Consider the following 23724-nt stretch of genomic DNA (forward strand, 5'->3'; position numbering starts at 1 on the left):
ATAGAGCAACGTATGATGTTTGTACGCGAAAGTGTTAAGCAGTTTGAAAGTCGCGCCATCTCCCCACCACAACGGCGCACGCCGCTCAGGTAGGAATTTAAGGGCTCAGTTAGTGTCGGTACTGCGGCCGGGTCGCTAGGGTGTTTCGCGTTGCCGTACTGGCAGGCTCCTCATAACAGTGTCTACTTTGTAACATGGCAGATCAATTTGTGTTGTATTATCATGTGACGGGGAAAAGCTCTCGTTGATAAGACGGTCGCTGCGCAAACTATTGTGTATTCTCCTCGCGAGGGAAACGTGCTGTCAGGTTAAATCACCGTCGTAATGGCGGACATGAAAAGTCCACCGTTCAGTGACATTAAACGGCCGGAGGAGGTGGTGGCGATGGCGATGAACGACAGCCTGAAATTCGCCGTGCTGATCGGGCTGATCGAAGTGGGACAGGTGTCGAATCGGGAAGTTGTCAACACCGTGCTTCATCTGGTGAGTAATGATTAAATTTCCAAGATCCGTCCCTTGCGTGCCGGCTGCCGATTTCACGGTCATTCCCGCCGATTTTGCGACATCCGATCGAATCTGTCAGCCGGAACTGTCAAACGCGCGTACGCGAACACAACGAGCACACGGTACAATTGCGTGATTCTTGCACACCTTGTCGAACGTCGCCGTCGTTCGATCGAAATTGAGAGTGACACAGCTCGAGTAGACGAAAAGGATCACTCGACGCGGATCAGTCACGCTTCCTTTTCTCACGGTCGTACTACGTTTCGACATTAACCTGAAAAACGTCCTCAAACGCGGATGCCACGCATTTTACAGTAAACAAGGCCTTGCTCGCACGTTTCTCTCTGTGAGAACGATTCCCATATGTCTCTGGTTATCTTTTGTCTTTCAATCTTTGAACGCTGTTGATAGCCAAGTGTTCGAACACACTCGTGAACGAGCTGTTTGTCATTCTCGTCGTGTTGTATCGTGGCTTCGGCTCCGATTCACCGTCGATTCAGACGTGTCGCGACCGGTTCCGTTTTCGAGAACGAAGGGAAATACAATACGTAAAATTACGATACGCGACGATCGAAGCTACGTGACGTAATCACGACAAGTTTACGGTCGCGTTTTTATTGCGTTTTTATTAGAATCTACATACGTCGTGTGTCGTAGTTTGGCGTTTCGTGCTACGAAGCGGTGTTTACGCGTCAGCGTGTCGCGTTCACAATGTTGTTCTTATTTCTCCAGAGAGTCATATTAGGTGCCCTTCTTCCGCGTGCCACGTAGAAAAATACGCTTATCAGCGCTTTCTCGTCGCGCACACCGCGTTCCCGCGTGGAACGTTCGTTAAAATTTCCGTCGATCGCGCGTTCCATCCGATCGAACATTGCTTATCGACGATTAAGCGTTATGTAAATTTGGCCACGATTCATCGAAACATTTGATGAAAATTTTTTTCGCCAAAATTCGATTTCTTGTAATTTGACGTAACGAATTATTTCGAGTTATTAAAAATTTTGTTGATTGTCGTAGTTCTCGCGTAACGAGCAACTAATATTTTGAATTGATGTCTATAAATTTTTCTCATCTTATATAAAGAAATCTTATACAGATTGCATTATATTTTATTATATTATAATACTACATATCTCATCTATCATATTATTATACAATACACAGTGCAAATGTTTATGTATTTATGCAAAATCGAAAAATGCAAAAATGTTAGCAAAGAACTATTCAAAGTATAATCATTATTACATTCAATCTTGTAATAAATTTTATAATACTTTGATATTGGCATAAATATTCGTGGTGCAATTTGCGAAAGTAGTTATTGAGATATTATCCGAGTATATGAAGTGGGATGTCTTCATTAGAAACGGAGCTTTTAAGATTTCACACAGCCTAAAATCAGACGACTATAGGAGAATCTAAAATTCCTCGTATAGAAAGTACGAGCAAATTCTCGATATCACCGGATATAAACTGTTTTCGTGAAACTATAGGCACAGATACAGTATAAATTATAAAAACAAATTATATAATTATTACATAAATCATATTAATTACATTAAATTATGTAAAATGAGAAGAGACAAAAATTTCTTCTTCAGGGGATGAAGAAATTCTTCTCTAAATTAATCCGAAATAGTGAGAGATAGAATAGAGCCACTAATTAATGTTCAGACGTTGAAGAGATAATTTCGTTAAATTCTTTTGTCGCGCGAGTGTCCTAAAGGTATCGTAAAATCTTAGAAATTCCTTCGAGAAGAAACGGCGCGTTAAGATTTCCTTCAGACATGCAGAAACCATGGGAACATGGATTGTTGGGCAAACGTGGTCGGTTCTCGAACTGGCGAAGACAAATAGGTAGCACGTGGCAGCGATTAATGTCAGCCGTCACGGTTGCACGGAGTTACGATCGCGCCGCTTTTCCGATTCTGTCCGTCTCGTTGTTGTTGTTCGAAGAATTAGCCGGCTCTCTCTGATTTCTGTTCTTTTTCATTCATCTTCCCGTGAAAGGTCCAGAAAAATACGCGAAACCGTTTCCATCCTCTTTGTCGATAGTGAAAGCACGCATTTTGCTTGTCAAAGTACCGGACTTGCTTTTTCTCCGAGTTCTTCGATCGTCGAAGAACACTTTTTCTAAAAAGATGACCACGTCAGAATTATTCATCTATTTTGAGGAATATTCGAATACGAATGAAAGTAAAGATTGGAACTACGATCAAATTTCGTTTGTATTTCGATACATACCGATCGAACGTGATTCGATATCACGTAGCAAGAAATTATTTTGTAATGAATGATCACGATCATTAATCACGCTTGCGTCACGATTCAAGATAATGAAATTTTAAAAGTGCCGTACAACATATTCCCTCCGTCTCTGCATCAGGTTTTTCTTTCAAGGTCGTCGCTTTCAGCGGACAATTGCAATTTATGCAGGTACGCCGCAACTAGCGAAATGTAAAAAATACAGCAAACACACGAATACACTAGTAAAAATGTGAGAATGCAGGTGAACCATAAAATGGAAGTGAAATTAACTATATGCACGCGAAGTCAGTTACGAGGAAACGCCAAGTATAATTTTTGGCTTCTGGAAGCTCGCCTCCGTGTTGCTGCGAAACGAGGAGAAAAATTTTACGACGTTAACGTTTTAACATAAATTGATGAACGTTCGTACGAACGATATTAGCAGGTACTAAATTTACCAAGTTCAGTTTTGAACTTCATTTTTTTGTAAATTCAATTCGCGAAAAGCATGTCGATTTCATAGAATTGTCGAAATTATAAAAGTTTGAAGTTTGAAGTTTGAAGTGTCAATTAAAAAGAGAACGTTCGAAGCGATATTCCTCCTCTCCTATTTCTGATTAGCATAAGTTTGCGTTACGTCAGAAGTATCGCTCATGCATATGCTCATGCATAACAAGTAATCGAGGAACACAGTGTCTGAGCATAGAGAACGACTGAATGTTCCACGTTTCGGTAATAATGGAAGTGATACGCGCATTTTCCTAATTCAGCTAGAATTTTCCATTCAAAAGATTAAAATCGTTTGAAACTTTTAAATTGTTCCTTTGAATTGTTCTCGCGTCGAATTCTAGTTTTTTAATGATCAGATCCAGCTTTGAATTTCTTAATGATTCATCGAATTCTGATTTTTTAATGACCAATTAAATTTAGTTTCAAATATATTGCACGTACAGTAAAGTTGACGAAAGTATTTTAACTTTTATAACAATATTATAAAAATAATATTATAAATAAAATTATAATAATATAATAAAATAATATAAATAAAAATAATACTAGAAAGATATAGTAAAAATATATAAGTATTTTAATTTTTATAATAATCTTGTCTGATCGTATTTTTATAATGGTTGATAATATTTTTTATAGTACAATTTTTATAATATTGATAATATTTTTGTGTAACAGTTGTGTTTTGTATATAACGCAACACAAACGCCGAATTGTATCCTCGAGCCACTGTGGTACGATAATAATTCTCGCAGTGTAGTTTCTAATTGCTCCAAAATGTTCGCGTTTTTCGCAAAATTGCGTAACATCTTTATCTTCATATCTTTGATAAGCGCCTTAACAAAAATAACTCGCGCCGATTTTATCGGCGTTGTTTTTCGCGGGGCGGAGAGACAGAGACGGCGTGCGTCGACCTTGTTCCCAGCAAGGCGTGTGCACACCGTTTGGCAGGCAAATTTGCATAAGTAACTGATAAAGTGGAAGCAGTTTCGAGTTTTTTCTGTTGCCGGGTTTATCCGTTTACCTTTCGTGAACGTGACGCAACGAAATTGGCTAATTAGTCCGCCCACTCATTTGCTCTCTTTCCCTCCCCACTCTCTGCTTCTTTCAAGCCAGCTCGGCGGCTCTGATTATCGAACCGAGAGTTAGAGCCACCGATGACACGTTTTTTTTTTTTTTTTTTCAAGCGTCCCCAACGCTAGATAGAACCTTCGGAATCTTTCGTTGGGTCTTGGAGATATGTGAAAAAAGTTCATCGAGATTAAATTAGGCTACTTTCGAGGTAATTCGATTTTCCTTTCGTACGGTTGTAATCTCGTGCTGGTGGCGCATTGTCTGCGCCTTTGCTACGGGAGTTCATTGTTTCCTTTCTTCAAAGGAAGCTTCGAGTCATTTAATTTTCATCTTTGTGCAAGGTGTTCCGCATCACGAAACTTGAATTGGCAATGGAAATGAAATATATATATATATATATATAAAGTTTTTAAATATATATTAGAAACTTAAAATATATATTATGTTTATATATAAATTTATATTATATTTAAAATATTTAAATATATATTATATTTATATTATAAATATTACAGTTAAATATATATTATATTTGTATTATAAATATATATAAATATATATTAGTATTGTATATATTATATTTTAAGTTTCTAACTAGTTCTATATATATATAAAATGCATCAAAACGAATTGAAATACGTGCATGCATATAACGCAGTATTTTTCTCGCGGTAACATGACAATATGTTATTATAGTATTCCTGGTAATAAACTACTGGGTATAGTGATACCATCTTACTGTCAGAATCGATGAAACAGTTGCTCTTTCACTCTATTGGCAACAGTCTCAATATTGGTGTTACGTGTTTATGGCAGAATATTATAAATGTTGCTATTCTATATAGTAAAATCGTGTTGTTATTATTTGCTAATGTTACTAGCGTTGTCACAGCGTTAGGTTCTAATAAACAATTTTCTATTGAAACATTTATTTTGTTATATTGTTGATACTAGTATAAATATGTTTTAAACAATTAACTTTCTCGATGTCTATTTTTGAATTTTACAAATACGTTCTCGAGCAAAAATAATAACCATTGACGTCAGTGTTATATTCTATTTGTCAGTGTCAGTGTGTATTTTATTTGTAACAGCATTTTATTTTCATTTCTTTTCACGTTCCGCAATAAAGATTTCAAATTTGATTTCTCGAATACCTCTACAAGTTGTGCAGAATTTTTATGGCGTTACTATTTCACTTTTTACGTTTGCTTTTTATAGTTGCTATTCGTATACTATTCCACTGATGAACGGATATTGAACGACGTTACACGTTGCGCTATATCTTACACGTGAAACGTATATGAATTACCGTGCGATAATGTGTTTTATCGTAAAAGATAATTACGCAATACGGTAATATATGTTAATTCGTACTCGGCTTGTAAGTCGACTAATTAACCTTTGGAATAATGAAAAGTAAATTGCCAATGAATCGCTGGCGCGCATTACATATTCCAGCGAACAAAATGACTCACAAAAGTAGTTCTATCGTATAAGACACTTCAAGACACGATCGCTTTGCAATATCAGGTTGATTCACAAATAATATTTGTTTTTGGGAACAAATTGTAACGATGCATTTATCATTTTAATGACTTATCAAATTCTAAATCCGTTAGCAGTAAATAAGTCAATCCGTCAATCTTATTATAGCAATGGCAACGTATACATTGGAATTAAATAATAAATTTCTCAGCTTTGAAACAGAGGGATCGAAAGTGCATATTCGACGTGTAACGTTGTGGGAGTTTAAGCTACGGAGACAGCTAAAATAAAATGTGCAGTGTTTATGGTAAAAGAGTCACAATCGACCGGAAGCGCGTAATTAATTTGCTACATTTCATTCTGAAGACACGTCGTTAGAAGATGAACAGATTTAGGACACACTTCGTCAGATATTGATGACGAAGCTTTAAAGTCATTGGTGGAACGCGATCCGCGGCAAAGTACTTGGGAATTATTAAACAAGTTCACCATATGCCGCCGTTCAGAAAAGATAGAGAAAGTCAACAAGCTGGGTGTTTGGGTTCCACGTACTCTTAGTGAATAGAACAAACAGATCGCATACAGCAAGAATAACGCAAGAAGAAGAATAAAAAAATTTTAGAGCTGTGGCTGCCATACTCACCTGATTTTGCGTCTTTTTCGAGCTCTGAAAAATGCTTCGTTAGAGAAAAGAATTCTTCAACAGCAACCAAGTTCGAGAGTTTGTTAAAAACTTTTTTAACATCAAAAACAGCTGAATCGTTAAAAGCATCAGCGAGCTAATAAGCTGATAAACGGTAAGTGATTGCAAACAATGGCGAATATATTATAGATTATAATATCATTGTTATTTGTTTCATTGATAAATAAATTCGTTTTACCGAAATGGAAATTATTCGCCATTCGACCAAATATATTACGTAACGTAACATTTACAAAAAGTTTCCACGTATGGTGAGTCAGCGTACGAGGCGAGACGCGCAGCATTTGTCAAACATCTTAACGTGAAGGTTAAACTTTCTATCGGAACGTCGTTTTCGCGTAATCGCGTCGAACGAATAAATCACACTCGGATCATTCAATTCGGGCTATCGACACCTCCTTTCTTCCCGCCGATTTCGCATATCTTTGGAGAACTATCGTCCCTTTCGCAGTTTGCGCGTACGACGCCGACCGTCATCTATCCGCGTAGCGGTGTTCGCTTATGCTGCGCAAGCCGCGCGCCGTTGAATCCGCTTTTGTTGCGTTCACGCGCAATTAATCACGCGCGGACAATGCACGTCGAGCGAGACCGCGGCAGAGAATCCGAGGTAGACGCGGGGGCTTTTTAACGATTGTTAATTGATGTAAACGAGGCAAGCGTTCCTTCGACCTGCCAACGCGTGTTCGCGCGTATTTTCACGTCATCTCGCGTGTTACGCGTTTTCTTTTGTATTCGGTTTAAATACTAGAACTACCAAAATGGTAAAAATGGCCATTGATCATTTTTGTCAGATATTTTATGGATAGAAAATAGCGTGTTTTTAGAGACTTGAACGATCCTTTGTAAAATACATAATTCTGTTTAATACTAGAACCACCAAAATGGTAAAAATGACCATTGATCGTTGATCATTTTTGTTAGATATTTTATAGACAGAAAATAGCGTGTTTTTAGAGACTTGAACGATCCTTTGTAAAATACATAATTCTGTTTAATACTAGAACCACCAAAATGGTAAAAATGACCATTGATCGTTGATCATTTTTGTTAGATATTTTATAGACAGAAAATAGCGTGTTTTTAGAGACTTGAACGATCCTTTGTAAAATACATAATTCTGTTTAATACTAGAACCACCAAAATGGTAAAAATGACCATTAATGGTTGATCATTTTTGTTAGATATTTTATAGACAGAAAATAGCGTGTTTTTAGAGATTTGAACGATTCTTCGTAAAATACATAATTCTGTTCAACACTGAAACTATCAAAATGGTCAAAATGACTAATTGATAATTTTTGTTAGATATTTTATAGACATAAAACAATGTATTTTTAGAGACTTGAATAATACACAAATACTTGATCAATAAAATAAAACCATTTGCAAATGGTAACAATCATAAATAAAACCATTTGCAAATGAATTTAAAATATATAAATAAATCCATTTGCAAATGGTTGAAACTTTCTAAAGAGAATTCTGAATCCGAAAGATTTGAAATTTCTTCCTTTTTTTTATTAATATAATAAAAGAGTATGCTCAAAGTTCGAAGGGTTAGAAGGGAAATTCTTTTAAAAGATTTCGTCTCAACTGTTGCTGCAAGCAAAGTGTAACATTTTATAACGCAATTAGTTTTCGCTCGGAAGACATCGTGGTACTCTGAATTTTACGATATTACGAAAGCCGATTCGCGATAGCCACGACGTGTGTTCGTTTCGCCCCCACTTTCAATACAGCTGATTTTGCAGCCGATATCTATCGGCGAAACGTATTTCTCCCGCGATGGTAATTCTTCCTGAATGGAATATTGTTACCAGATGGACGTGCAATACGCAGCGATCGGTCGAACGTGCATTTTAATCAATTTTTCGCAAGGCACGCGTCCGGTTTTATATTTATTAGTTGTGATATCGCCAGACAGAATCTTGGAATAATGGCAAGTTTTACTTGTGCGGAAGCTGGATTGGATTTTGTTTTGAACTTGTCTCTCGGACGTGTTTTATTTGACACTAATTGTCAAAATGATCAATTAATAATTTTTTTTTTTGGGAGTAGCAAATTCACGATGTTACATTCTTAGAGATTTCGAATGATTTTTATAAAATACAAGTTCGCGTTCTTTGTAAACGTATTGCAAACTGTTTTCTATTCCTTGCATTCTATACTTCTCCCATTCAATTTTTATACTTTGTTCGTTCTAGCGTTAACCCCTTCGTATTTTGGGACGTTACATTTTTCGATATTTGCTATTATGTTTTAAATAAAATTATATATAATATATAATAGTAAATAAAATATTTACTAATATGCTATGTTAGCAAATATATTATATTACTATTAATAATATATGTTAATAATATACTATATATATTACCATTAATAATATAATATATTAATAAAATTTACTGATCATATATAATATATAATGGTATATAATATTAATAATGTAGTATATTAATAAAATATTTATTAATATACTACATTAGCAAATATATTATATTATTATTAATAACATAATATATATTTACTGATATATAATAGCAAATAAAATATTTACTATTATGTTTTAAATAAAAAAAGAAAAGGCAATGGAAGAAGATTCGTTGTTGGAAGAACAATGCACCTGATGTTCAATATCTAATGTTCGTGTACAGGTGAGACGAAGGAGATGTCTTGCGAACTGATCTTTATTTCGTACCTGCAGTCGGAATGTCTCGGTGACATGGCGTCGCGACGTCACATCCACAGACACGAAATGCGTTCACAGTCTGTTGTGGAATTTGGTCGCCACAGCTCGAATCCAGATACCGTGAATTTTGATCCGCTGAAAGTTGGAAGCAGAGATCTAAATTTCTTTATTTAATATCATCCACTTTGTTAGAACAACATTTGTAGAAAAAAAAATTTCTCGTATCCGCTTGTTTTCGTTTGTTGTCGTTGAACGTTCTGTTGACGATTCCATCGAAATGGTAATTCTGTTTGCCTTCCTGCAAGAAAATCCGAGGGAATATCCGTTTTAAAACTGCGTCGCCGCGATGTCTAGACTTTGCTCGAATTCTATTCCTTCTCGCCAAACAAAAACGTACGAGGAGTTGAAAATAAACGTCGAATCAGTTCTTGTTCTGAATTGTGAATTTCGAGGGGCGGATTATTAAGAATAAGCAGTAGATAGAAAGCACGGTCGGTTTTATTGCGGAACGTACGGACAAAGGTTGCGAACTCGTTTTGGTACTCGTTAACTGTAATGCAACAGAGTTCTTGAGCTACGCTGTTGGTATTTTCAATTATTCAGACAAGTTGCGCCTTAAAATAAACAGCCGCTGTTTGTCCAGAGGTTTATTATAAATCAGGATATCGTCGAAACCTCGCGCAATGCTTCAAACCTTGAGATTTGAATCATTAGGATGAATTATAGGCAGGATTTATTATTTATTACCATCGTATTTATACAGCAGCTTACAGATTGTTTCGAGCTGTTTGTTGAAAATGGTAACACCTTTGACTCTCGCACGGAACCATCAGTATACAGGGTGATTCACGTAACTTGCACATCTGAAGGAACTTTCAAATTATGCTCTGATGAAAAATTGTCAATAAAAAATTAATTCGGGCACGAATTAATTTCTAAAGAATCTATCGTATTGCCAAGTTTGCAAAACCGTGCGCTTCAGATTCGTCTCATTTTTGCGACGAGGATGAAAATTTTTCTTCGTCCACGTTCTCGAAGCTGGGCCAGGAAAGTTGGCCAGTTTCAAAACTAATTTCCAAAGTGCGATTCGTTACATCTGTCGACCTGACGATTCTCACTCTTCCAGCTCACCTGTTATTAAGATAGGTCCCCTCGTTGCACTTGTCTCCGCGGCGAAATCGGTCAATGAATTCTCCGAATCGACCTTGTAAATAACGATCCGCTGTCTCCTTCGTGGATATCGAACGTCGCTAATTGATCGGACAAACGCGTGATTCTGTGATTTCCATATAAATGGGATTGTGCAGATTCCGTGTCGCGTTGCAAGATCGAACGGCGGAATTCATGGCCCATCGCGTTCGTTTCTATTCGCGTTTCTGTAGGCGTGCTCATCGATCGGCTTGGCCGTGCGCCGTGTCGTGAATCGATTGTCCCTCGTATGACGAAACTTTTGAATTCACGTGACCATCGCGTCGCGTGAAAAAAAAAAAGAAAAAAGAAAAAAAGAAAGGACCGAGTTGGAATCTTGCTCGGTTGTTCGAAAAACTTTTTTTCTTTTCCTTTCCTTTCTGCACTTCCAATCGGAAAAAAGTGCGCGAAAGAATTTTTATTACGTTGGAGATTTTGTCCAGCGAATTCTCACTTTGCAAAAACAAAGTTTCGGAAGAATACGGAGAGTTTTTATTTGTGAAAAAAATTTCAAATTGGCGTTTAGAAAGTTTGACAAGCAATTTTCGAATTTTCCATCCTTCTGATTTTCACGTTCGTATCTGACATGCAGATTTCAACGTGCCAGATTTTCAAACGTTGAATCTCGAGGATCGTCAGTAATTGGTCTTTATTCCACTTATCCGAATACCTTATGCCAGAGGTGGCGAACTGGCGGCTCGCGGCCCTTGTCCCCACTCTTCTGATCGTCGGCGCTATCCCCTCCACTGCATTGATCTCTTCACTGCGTTAAGTGTCGCGGTCTACTATATTTATACATATTTATATACGTATAAATCTATATGTAGTATACATATAAATTTTTTTCTTTAGCCATAACTGTTAAAAGTTAAAAGAAGATAGGAAAAGTACAATAGTTTTCATGGTCAGTTGTGACGAGACAGAATGAACAGAATGAGAACTAATTTTTATGGAGAAACCGGTAGACTGAGTGCGGGGAAGAAGTTCGCTGTCTCTGCTTTATACTATTTATTCCGCTTACACCACTTTGGAAAAAAACATTCTTGCGATAATATTTTACAATTAAATTCCTTTTGATTAATTTATATCCCACACCATTCACTGTAATATTACAATAATAGGAAAAGAAGACATCTAATTAATTTTTTTGTAAAGTTGGACTACCACTTTCCAAAAGAAACGCTCATTTTTCGAAAATTTTTTTCTAAACAATATATTTGTATTATATATATATATATATATATATATATATATATATATATATAATAAAGTGTAAAATAACAATAAAAATATATATATTATAATGTATATACAAATATAAATATAATTTATGTAACAATATACTTATATTTGTATAATATATCATATATATGTATTCGTATGTATTCACTATCTTGAAACCTGGATTTCATGCCAGAAATTCAATTAGCGCAGTTGAATTAGACGAAAGAGCAAAAATGAACGAAGAGCAAGGTGCTTCGAATCGAAAATCGACTGGCGATTCTCGCGGATTTTTCTCGCGCGTTTGAATTGTTTCGCGCGCCATTGGCACGTTTCGTTGCAATTTCCGCAGTAACGTAACTGAAACGAACTATCGCGTTGACATTCATACGCGGCCGCCGCGGTGGAACGATTTTATGCCCGCAACAAGGATGACAGAGCGGCCAGTAATTAATTCGGCGAACGGATTCGTATTATTTGCTGTTCGCGGCGGAACGTTGGTATTGGGCGAACGCGATGAGCAACGTCGACGAGATCGTTTCGAATCGACTGGCCTACGTACTCGGCCGCGGCTGTTCAAGATAATTGCCGATGGCATTCTCTATCGTAATTGCGCTGTTTGGCGGAAAGTCGGTCGGTGTAATCTGTCTTGTCGTTGATTGGACAAATTATTTCGCGAAACGAAACGGTTTCGAACGAGCTGATTGCTGCTCGATTTCTTGCTCGCTATAGATTAGTTTGCCCCTGTATTGAGAGTTTCGCGTTCGGAGAATGAAACGTTCCTTTTTTTTTTTGTTTTAAACATCACATAAAAAAGTTTCGATTTTGTTCAAATAAAATAGTGGATAATACGTTTCACTTGCAGATTCAAGTGCTTGAATTCTGGAAAGTTCTTATAAATTCATTTGGTACACCGTTGAAATCAATTTAAGAGAATTCACTAGTAGAAGTTCCTAAAATGTTAGCTCGTTCCAGTTTTCCTTGATAAGTTGATAACGTATTTAAATCCATTAATTTTTTGTTTCCAAGATCGGCTGTTAATCCAAACTAGAAAATCAACGTCTATAACAGACGACTATGAATGAATATTTAAATATTTTTCAGAGTCCCAATTCGAGACAATAAAATCTCATTTTCGTATGTTTTATGATTGTATGGTTCTCTGCGTGTCGCGTTAATTCGATGCTAACTGGGGACTACTGTATTTAACTACGCAACTATTATTTAGCTACGATTCTGAAGCTAATCAGCGATATTTACAAATTCGTCGTACGAGTGATCGTTGTAATTGGTCGCAGCAGAACCGTCCACGCGAGCGGGAAAAAAGGGAAAAGAGGAAAGAAAAAAAATTGGCGGATCAGCACGTAGGAAAGAGAGGCAAACTATCGAGGCGACACATTTCCTAGGCGACATTCACTCCGATATTTATAAGTTCGACGCACTCAGACTCTGATAGGCCGTCCGTCAATTTTTCCACCCCCTCCGTGTATTTGATCGTCAAGTTTCGGGATTCGCGGCACTCGTTTTCGAAGCATCGGCCGCGTGCTAGCTAGGAGTGCTGCGAAAATATTTGCAAACTGTAACACGTGTCGCGAGCCCCGGGGAAAAAAGTAGCCAGGTAAATAGAAGCAGAGGCGCGGGACACGCTCATCGACTCGCGTTACCATTTCCCGTTTTATTTGACTCGCGCGGACCGTTTTCCACCGTTCCTCTTCCTCGTTTGTTTTCCGATTTTCTTTCTCGTTCGATTCTTTCGCATTGGGGAATCGGGAACCTTCTCGATTTTTTCGCGTCTTACAGAAATGTTTTTTTTCATTTTTTTCTCATTCGATTTCGAGAGAGTAGCAAGAGTTTGAGCTGTTTTCGAAATTTATTAAAAACTCGGAGATCCGATTTCAACGCGCGATCGTGACGAACGATCGTTAGCGGCGTGTCGCGGAATAAACGATAATTAATTACCGAGCGCGTTGTAACAACCCAGTATACACCTTAATTCCTACCCACTACTACTAATTAGTTCTCGTTGTAACGACTGCGTGCTTTCATTGTTTGTAACCAAGGAACGATTCGAGCTAAGCGGAGAACCTTGTTACGTTGCGTACACGTAGGAGTAATTAATACGCGACTCGCCGAGAGACTTAGAGCAAATTGTAAGGTCGTTTAAAATTATACGTTTCGATTTATCGACGCCGTCAGAATGATAAAAATTTGCGGCTCGCCGTTTGATTAGACTCTCTTTTTCACGATTTCACTCGTTAATACTTTGCTATCGCTCTTTGCCTCCTATCTTGAGCGTGCGCAAACGAATTCGATAACCGTGATTTAAGATCGTTCGAAACGAACTTCGATGACTTCTAATCCTTTGCCCTCCGAAACATTTTTTTGTATCATCTACGAGCAATTTATTTACGAAACAACGAGTGAAGAATAAAATGATATAACATTGGAAATAATCATCCTGTTTAAATGGCATTTAGCATGGAGTTTTGTTGATTATATTTCTCTAGTACGATTTCGAAAGCAGTCCCCAAGTATAGTTGAATATACTTGGACATTTGGAAAAAGTAGTAAATATAGTAAATATAATGGAATATTTAGAAAGTATAGTAAATACATCGAAGTTGAATGATACATAATTTCAATTTTCTGAAAAATTTCCTTCGCCATTTTATAAACTTTTGTAAGAAGCAGTAAGAGGTTTAGTTTATGCGAATTATCGTGAATTATTCGAATAATAATTCGATGATAATGAGTGTCAATTAACTCAGAACTTTTATCCTGAAGAATTTCTTCTTTTGAAATTTTACTATTCCTCTGACGTCTATGTTCATTATCAACAATTAGAAAAAATTTTATGATTCAAACAGTTTCATTTAATTTTATTTAATTTTCAAATAAAGTATAAAAAATTTCATGATTCAAACTTATAAATTTTTTATAATTCAAGTTAATTTATGATTTATAATTAATTTATTAATTCATGATAAATTTATGATTCACACTTAAATTATAAAAAATTTTATGATTCAAACTTGAATTATAAAAAATTTATAATTTAAGTTAATTTATGATTTATAATTAATTTACTGATTTATGGTAAATTTATGATTCACACTTAAATTATAAAAAATTTTATAATTTAAGTTAATTTATGATTTATAATTAATTTATTGATTTATGATAAATTTATGATTCACACTTAAATTATAAAAGATTTTATGATTCAAACTATTCCATTTAATTTCATTTAATTTTAAAATTTAGCTGTTAGCAGCGGACAGTCAAGTGTCAAAGAGTTAAAAATTAGCGTGCTCAGTAAACGTTCAATCTCGATTATGTTTCAAAAAACGAGGCCTTTCAAAAGGAAGTCCGACTTGCTACAAATACGTGTTGTATAACCTTCTGACCCGATATGTAACCATTCGTCCTGTAACATCGTATGTAAAGAATTCTAAGCCACGAATCTCGTCGAAAGTTTTGTTTCTCCGTTCGTCGACGAACCTTCTAGAATCCCTGTCTCTGTTTCCAACTGGAAAATTGCTCTCGACTCGCGACGCGATGCGTGACGAGACGAGCGAAACGCGGAACGCTTTGCACTCGGTTGGACGTCTGCGACAGCGATGACATAACTGTGTCTTAACTCGATAAATTCTGTGCGGTTGTACGCGGTAACAGGTTGGGGGAGATTCATCGGTGTTCGCTGGGATAAGAGCCGTGGATTACACGCGTGCACGTTCATAGAGCACGGTCGCGTTATCAAACCGTATTCGAAGTTAATTTGGAGGTCAGCTAGCTTATCGAGATAACACCGAGGCTGGAAATCGCGAAAGGGGATCTGTACGGGAAACGTACCGTGCGAACGTTTGCGAAATTAGAACAGAGCGACACGCTCGTTCGATCGGCTCTGCGATTTTCCGATCGGATGATAATGGAAATGTGGCGCAGACCTGGGCGAAATTTATTTCGAATGATAATTGGTAAATAAATTTTTGAATTTGAACGTTCTTTGGTATTTATAACAATAACAGATTTCAATAATGGCTCGTTTGATCGATTTAAGGTTTCAGGATTTTGAAGCTGTGCAAATAGTGTTGGGAAAATAATAAATTGAACAATTGATTATTATTTGAGAAAATGATATTTGCTTAATGATTGAAATAACGTTTAAAATAAATATCAATGAAACAAAAATATTCAGATGAAAAAAAAAAAAGAAGAGAAATAGTCAATGAAAATCAGAATAATGTACTAGTGTTATCATAGTAGAAATTTGTCTTACAATTAGCTTTAATAGGACTCGTTTCTCAAACATTTGGAGACATTTGTGTTAAAGTTGCAAGTAAGCTCCACTTGTTTAGTAGAGAAATTGTCAGATTGAGAGAGTGAGGCTCATGCACAGCGAGGAAATTTCAATGTAGTGGGGGTTCGACGCAGTGGAGGGGGTAGCGCTAGGAAAGTAGGGACAAGGGCCGCCAGTTCGCCAGCACTGAGTTAACTCGTCATCACAAAAATGCTTTTCAGCGTGTAAAACGAGACAGCTCGTGGTGAAACTCTGAAAGTGATTTATACGTCTCTTTACTCTTATTTCAGCGCGCTTTTGGTTAGCTCCGCAGTTAAAGGGTTAAAATGGAAACGAAGTGGATCGTTATATGATCTTTTTCCACGAAGTTGTGTCATTGTGCTAATTTTTTTATCGATCAAATTTACTTGTTAGGATGTGTCACAATAATTAAAAAATACAAGTTCTATAATCGCTGTTACCTTCCGCGAGGAATTGTTCAGAATGCTTGAGTTATTTAATAACTCGATTAAAGAATAGCTTTTGCACGTTCCCTGTACAATTCTCGACCAGTTTACAAAATAAATTACCTATTAATTGACGTTGAAACGAAAAACGGACAATCAGTGTGGGAAAACTTGGCGTTGGAAAACTTTTTAAACGAGACTGATTGACGGCGCATCGAAACGCGATGAAGCAACTTCCTTCGTTCTCTCAACTCCTAAATCTCGATCCATCGTTATCCTCCGTATTGTTACTCGATCCGTCATTATGTTGTATTTATTCAAAACTTCCTTACACCACGTTTATTAAAATCACGCCTGTTTCGCGCCGCTACAGAGCGCTCGGCTACTCGAAAGCACAGAGTAGTCAAACAACAATACGTCGAACTTGGTGCAGTTTTCATCGAAAGGTTTCGTTGCCTTTTTTTTTTTTTATTCTTTGTTACAATTTCAAACGAAAGTCGGCGGACAAAGGCACACGGCGATATATAAAAGCTCCGTTATCGATCCACTAAAATGAATTCTTTTTTGCTTTCCTGTTTTAATATCTCACTTACCATGGAGTTTCTCATTTTCTCTCTCTCTCATTTTTTTTTACTTTTTTTTCCTTTTAATCGAGCCGAAGCTCGGAAAGTGTAACCTAGCACTCTCCGCCGAAGGAAAAAAAACTGCCGCGATAAGCGAAATTGCTATCGATACGACATGCTTAATCGCGTTAATCTTCCTGAGTAAATAGTACACTGTATCTCTCTCTCTCTCTCTCTCTCTCTCTTTCTCTCTCCTTCTTTCTCTATTTGGCGCATAGTTGGTTCGCGTGGTTCAAGCGTGTTTAGATTGTACAGAGTGGAAAGAAATGTTTGTCCGTGGTTATCATAGATAAATTTTACATCTTTGATTTCATGGAAATACATGCTGTAAAATCGATCTGGATCTTGAATTTCAACGCTTGCGTTCTAACAGCGACTTTACAGTTCTAGACACGTGGATGTAATGGTTTATATTTCGAATGACGTTAACAGTTAGTTTTATCATTTGATTTATTTAGACTTTGGTAGACACTGATGCTACAGCTACTTGATAAATCAAATGTTAGTGAAACTTAATCCAGAAGCATAAAGTCGCTGTTAGGACGCACGTGTTTCAGAAACTTTTTTGCTATTTTTTAAGAGAACTATTGGGTTCCTTGGAAAAGTTTTAGCTTCGTGATGAGTAGAACACAATGCGAGCAAAAAGAATTTTGACTTTGAAATTCAAGGTTAAAGTCAATTTTGTGGCAGGTTCTTTACATGTATTTCCATCAGATCGAATTCATCTATGATAGCTACGGACAAACTTTTCTTTCTACCCTATACCTTGTGTATTTTGTTTTGCATGTTTTGTGTTGTTTAGCAGAAAAATGATCTGACGGAGAGCATCGCTGTTTTGCTTGCGCAGCAGCAGCGGATTCTGTTATTCTCGAGAAAAATGCTGGTCGAAAGCCAGCGACTTTTTACCGTAAATTATCACGAAAGTTTCGAGCAACTCCCACGAGGCGCGAGGAGAACGCGTCGTTGTTGTTTGAATGAAAGTAGTAAATCGCGGGGCGAGAGTTTGTAGGGAAAATTTAGAGTCAATGCTGGTGTTTTCACTGTAAAATTAGAAGTGGTTGAATGAAGTGAAAAAGTCCAAAAAAGAAGTAAAAAAATTGTCTCTGTCACAATCGTGTTGACGACTGGATAGAATTGCAAATGGCGTGACAGATATCTGGAGCCAGTCCTTGGCCGCTAAATTCTTTTTCGAGCTCAGCCCGTTGGAGGAGCACGTTGAGTAATGGCGCCATGACGATCGAAATTTTTGGCATCGGTCCACGTGTACTTACTCGGTCTCCGCGGGCCGGGGATTTTTCCGCCGCTTAAGGGCAACGGACTCGTGGGACAAATTTTTCTAAAAGTATCACTCGTCCCCAACTCGGGGAAATTATTCCTACCCCGGCCGAGATTTCACCCTGTGTGAGGTTACCTGTTTATATTCGACTTTGTTCCACGGCGACTTATTGGGAAGTTGTTCGAGGGGTGAGCGCGTTACGCTTTTATTACGAGCACAAAGGTCGATATCGGTGCATCGATGGAAGTGGCTGGCTTTGATCCAACTCGGTGTACAACTGCGCGAATGTTTCTCTTTCCTTTGATAAAATAGCGCAGGAACTTGGTCCCTTTGAGATTCCCTCGATTGAAGATTCTTTCTTACCTTTTCTTCTTTTTCTTTTTTTTTTTTCTTTGCTCCTTTGTTTCTCTTTTTGGTCGATTTCGTGCGAGTTAAGTTTATGCGGAAGAGAATTACCCAGTCGAGAGAAAGTATGTACAAACTAACTAACGGTGATGTTCATATTAGGTGCAGTTTGATTTAGTTTGATTTAGTTTGTTGGATCAACGATTACCTAGAAAGTTCGAACGAGCAAAAAGCATGAAATACTTTATTGAATAACATTGTTGGAATCTGTGGAAGGAGTTGGTTCTTGTTTTCTAGAGGATAAAAGAAATGTGAAATCAAGGTTTTACAAGAAACGTAGTTGGATTTATGTAACGAAGACTTTTTCTTTCTTCTTTTGTCTCCCTTTTTTTATCTCCGTTTTTGGTCGAACTTCGTGTGAATTAGATTCAGATGAAAAAGTGAATTATGCAGTCGAGGAAAAGTATGTAGAAACCAACTAACGCTGATGTTCAAATTAGGTGCAGTTTGATTTAGTTTGATTTAGTTTGTTGGATCAACGATTACCTAGAAAGTTCGAACGAGCAAAAAGCATGAAATACTTTATTGAATAACATTGTTGGAATCTGTGGAAGGAGTTGGTTCTTGTTTTCTAGAGGATAAAAGAAATGTGAAATCAAGGTTTTACGAGAAACGTAGTTGGATTTATGTAACGAAGACTTTTTCTTTCTTCTTTTGTCTCCCTTTTTTTATCTCCGTTTTTGGTCGAACTTCGTGTGAATTAGATTCAGATGAAAAAGTGAATTATGCAGTCGAGGAAAAGTATGTAGAAACCAACTAACGCTGATGTTCATATTAGGTGCAGTTTGATTTAGTTTGATTTAGTTTGTTGGATCAACGATTACCTAGAAGTTCGAACGAGCAAAAAGTGTGAAATACTTTATTGAATAACATTGTTGGAATCTGTGGAAGGAGTTGGTTTTTTGCTGTCTCTGGAGGAAAACGAGAACAAAAAATGTAAAATCATGGAGCTTATTTTTACGAGAGAGACGTGGCGGTAGACGTGCAGTAGCCATTTTTGCTGGGAATTTTTAAGCGTCGAAAACTTTTTCCACTCGGCTTTACGCTCGGGCTAACAGCCTGAAGTGAGAGACTCGACTTTTAAACCATCTGAGACCAGCAGAATGTTACTTCTTATCACGGAACGGCCTCTTATCGTGTTGAATTTACGCTTTCGTTGAGAACGATTACAAGCGTTCTGTGTCTTCTTGGCTTCGATTCACGTACCGATACACTTTCAACGCAAAACACGCGAATCTTTCTGCTTGAATGTTTAATTGACCCTTTCGCTACGATAGTCAGCTAAAATTGTACATACATATATGATCGAATCATTTTTCGAATCTGTTAATCACTTGTGTGGTACCCTGCTTTGAAAAATATCACACTGAAATCAACTGAATTCCTTAAAATTATCTTTTCCCATTAATTTTTCTTGTTTACGAATTTTATTATGTTTTGACAATTTTTAAGTTTTCAGTAGCTTTCTCGACAATGAATTAAATTTATATAATAACCTTTTCAACAATGAATTGTTAATTTTTTACCGAACAAAAATGCATTCCTTCCCCGTTTTGCTTTACCTTCTTTTTTCGTGAAATTTACGATAGAAGCATTTGCCCTGCATTCGACGTGTATACTCGTCGTTGCTTGATTTTAATTACACATCCCGCGAGGGATTTTTAAAATTAAATTCCACAGTTAACTGGATGAAATTACAAGATTTAAATTACTACAGTGTAATAACAAAAATTACAATTATTCACAAAGCATACGTGGAAATAATATTTCCTACGCGCGACTGTCATTTCAAATATCCCACTGGAAAAGTATTGATAACTCATTCTCAAATTGCTCGCCCCTAGCAAGATCAAATTGGTACCCCTGTGGAGCGTAGGCGTAGCCTTCGAAAACGAAAAGTAATCGCGCCGAGAGAGTGCACACTGCCGATCACGTCAACGTGCATACGAACGAACGCGTATGAGTCAGAGTGGCGCGTCTAAAATCGATATGCGCATCGTGGCCGTTAAATTTGATTAAAACTATCGGCGACGCGTTATTATCTCTCTGTGGAAACGGCGCTCGCGTTGAGAAACTGGCGCGTCGATTTATATCGAGGCAGTGGCGCGAATTCCCTCTGTTCGATGTCCCGGTTGTTCTCGCCCGCCATTCGTTCGTCCGGCCGCGCTTCCGGTACGCGCTAGAAAAACTCGTTAACTCGAGCAGCGTGGACGAAGAAGCAAAAGAGAGAGAGAGAGAAGGGTTCGTCGTATTAGCGAGAGCTGCAGTGGCTCGGTCAATAAGAGCCGCCTCCACTTGTACTGGACTTGTGCTGATGCAGCCTCTCTCCTCCTCGTCTCCGTTTTCCTCGCGCCTCGTCAATTCTCTGCCGCGTGACAATTAATTTCGTCAAATCCGGCGTCGATGTTACAGAATCCCTCGGATCATTTTGAAATCGAATCGGTAGACACGAGTTTCGTTTACGCGAGTCACGCAGTAAAGTTACGCTTTCTCGAGCGTAACTTGACAAATATTGTTAACCACATGCGCTGGCAACTGACTGCGGACCGTAACGAGTGACCGTGTACAATAATTTGTCGCTTTCTTTTTGAACTCGTCGGTATGATATCACTGGATAGAAATTATTGAGAAGTAATAAATTTATTATTCGTTTTTGCCTGGGTTATACTTAAATATACTTAGACCTGAGAAAATATTGCAATTTTGGGATAGAAAATTTTCGACGTGCGTGGCACGTCATTTCAGCGCAAGAGGTTAACCACTTGCGCTGGCAACTGATTGCGGACCGTAACGAGTGACCAAACCGTGTACAATAATTTGTCGCTTTCTTTCTGAACTCGTCGGTATGATATCACTGGATAGAAATTATTGAGAAGTAATAAATTTATTATTTGTTTTTGCCTGGGTTATACTTAAATATACTTAGACCTGAGAAAATATTGCAATTTTGGGATAGAAAATTCTCGACGTGCGTGGCACGTCATTTCAGCGCAAGAGATTAACCACTGATTGCGGACCGTAACGAGTAACCGAACCGTATACAATAATTCGTCTCTTTCTTTTTGAACTCGTCGGTATGATATCACAGTGTAGAAATTATTGAGACGTAACAAATTTATTATTTGTTTTGCCTGTGTATTTGGTTATACTTGAATATATTTAAAACTGAGAAAATATTGTAATTTCAGTTCACTTCAAAAAATTCTCGACGTCAAAATCCTCACACATGCGTCACGGTGACAGACACGAAAATATTAGGTTGGTCGGGAAATAATTGCTTTCGAAGCTCTTTAAAATAAATTTAAAAACTCGCTGGAGTAAATTCGCAAATCTTTACAAATATTGATTGATGTTATTAATAAACACAAACAGAAATGATAGGTATATTACGCCTATTACGAACTTTATTGTTGTAGAAGTGAGCGCGTACTTGCACTCGATTTTCTCGAAAACGAAGCTTTAAATCAGAAAAATTTATTTCACCTTCCGGTTAGTTGTATCACTATTTAAGACCCACTGCAGAACAGCGATGCGATTTGGCACCGATATTCTTTTCGATTATTTCGTACTTTTCACGAACATACTTTATTTGATTGATCAATGTCCATCAAACTGTAAAAATTAATGCTACAACGATAATTAGAAGCAGCTCTTGCCAAGAGTAAGTTCGAGAGTCATTATTTCGCAATTTCAAAATGCTCGATAAGAATTCTGGCTTTACGATGTAAACAACGTTGTTGCAGTCTCGCGGTGACTAGAATACATAATTTGGAAGCTTTGCACCTGCAACTATAAATATACGGTCCCGTTATTAACCTATTTGCATCATAAGAAAGAATGAATGATAATGCCTTTATCACCAATTTTTCTTTTATTATATTTGAATAGAAAATTTTCAGAAAGTAAAAGAAAAATTCGTATTTCAGTGAATTTGTACATATATCCTATGTCGATACATAAATGAATAAAAAATAGAAAGAAAAATATAATAAAAATTGCGTAAGAAAGAAGAAATCTCAAAAATATTATTACGTATCTTTTTATTATTGGGATTCTACGATAGGAATATAGATTAATTGTCTTGTTCAGTTTGATAGTATTTCAAGTGGTCAATCCATAAAAAGTTACTTTGCTTTATCACAAGTTATTTATCACACTGATAAATTGTTTCTCCTGCTCTCTTCTGAGAAAAAAAAAAACGTTTTTGAGCTTTTCCTGATAAAGTTGTTTCTGTTGACACGAATCTACTTTTCGAGATGTCACTCTTTCAAAATATGGTGTTTCAACACTCCTGTCCGTGCTCCAGTAACTTTGCAGCGTAGGTTTTTTGTGTCAAAGCCATCAGAATCGTCAAAGAAAAATAAACTTTCAGCTTCCCCGAACTAGTCTCATCGAAACTGGCAGCTTTTTCATCGTATCGATTTGTTTTCGTTACAGTATCTTGGAGAATTTCATAGTGATGATAAGTGTATTCCTAATCTAGAACCATAAAGTCGCTGGTAGCACGCACGTGTCCGCGCTGTTAAATGATTAAGAAACTTGTTCGGCATTTTTCAAGTACGACGTTGTTACGTTGTAAGGGTATAATTAAGAATTGTACTTTAAATCTCGAGTATAATAGTTTCATTCGTCCACTATTTATTTGAACAAGAGAAGATTTCCACTCCGGGACTTATAGATATAATATAAAAATATAATATAAATATAATATGAAAATATAATACTGATATAATATAAAAATATATAAATATAGATATAATATAATACAGAATATAGTTATAGAATATAATTATATTAGAATATAATATAATATAAAAATATTATAATAGATAAAAATATTATATAATAGCTTGTGCTTGCTGCTAAACTATTTCTGTCTGTGGGCACTTTCTGCTTTGCTTATGTATCTTTCCCTATTGATACTTTGATTCCTGGTCAAAACTGCTCTTGCATGATTAATTCCTAACAATGTCGCTGCTATACTGCTCACAAAAATTAGAAAATATTTCAAAATGAATATGAAGCGATAAAAAAAGAGAAGCATTTG

General features: G+C 36.8%; 1 protein-coding gene across 1 annotated transcript in view; it reads left to right on the forward strand.

Moving 5' to 3' along the window:
- Nucleotides 1-123: 123 nt before the first annotated feature.
- LOC122529777 (neurobeachin-like) overlaps nt 124-23724 on the forward strand; it is a 128769-nt gene continuing 105168 nt past the window's right edge. Inside the window, exon 1 of the mRNA XM_043656208.1 lies at nt 124-483. Coding sequence (XP_043512143.1) covers nt 325-483 — 159 coding nt within the window. The 5' untranslated portion in view covers nt 124-324. The remainder of the gene's footprint in view (nt 484-23724) is intronic.

The sequence above is a fragment of the Frieseomelitta varia genome, unplaced genomic scaffold (genome assembly GCF_011392965.1).
Source record: "Frieseomelitta varia isolate USP_RPSP 00005682 unplaced genomic scaffold, Fvar_1.2 scaffold_308, whole genome shotgun sequence".
NCBI classification, from domain to species: Eukaryota; Metazoa; Arthropoda; class Insecta; order Hymenoptera; family Apidae; genus Frieseomelitta; species Frieseomelitta varia.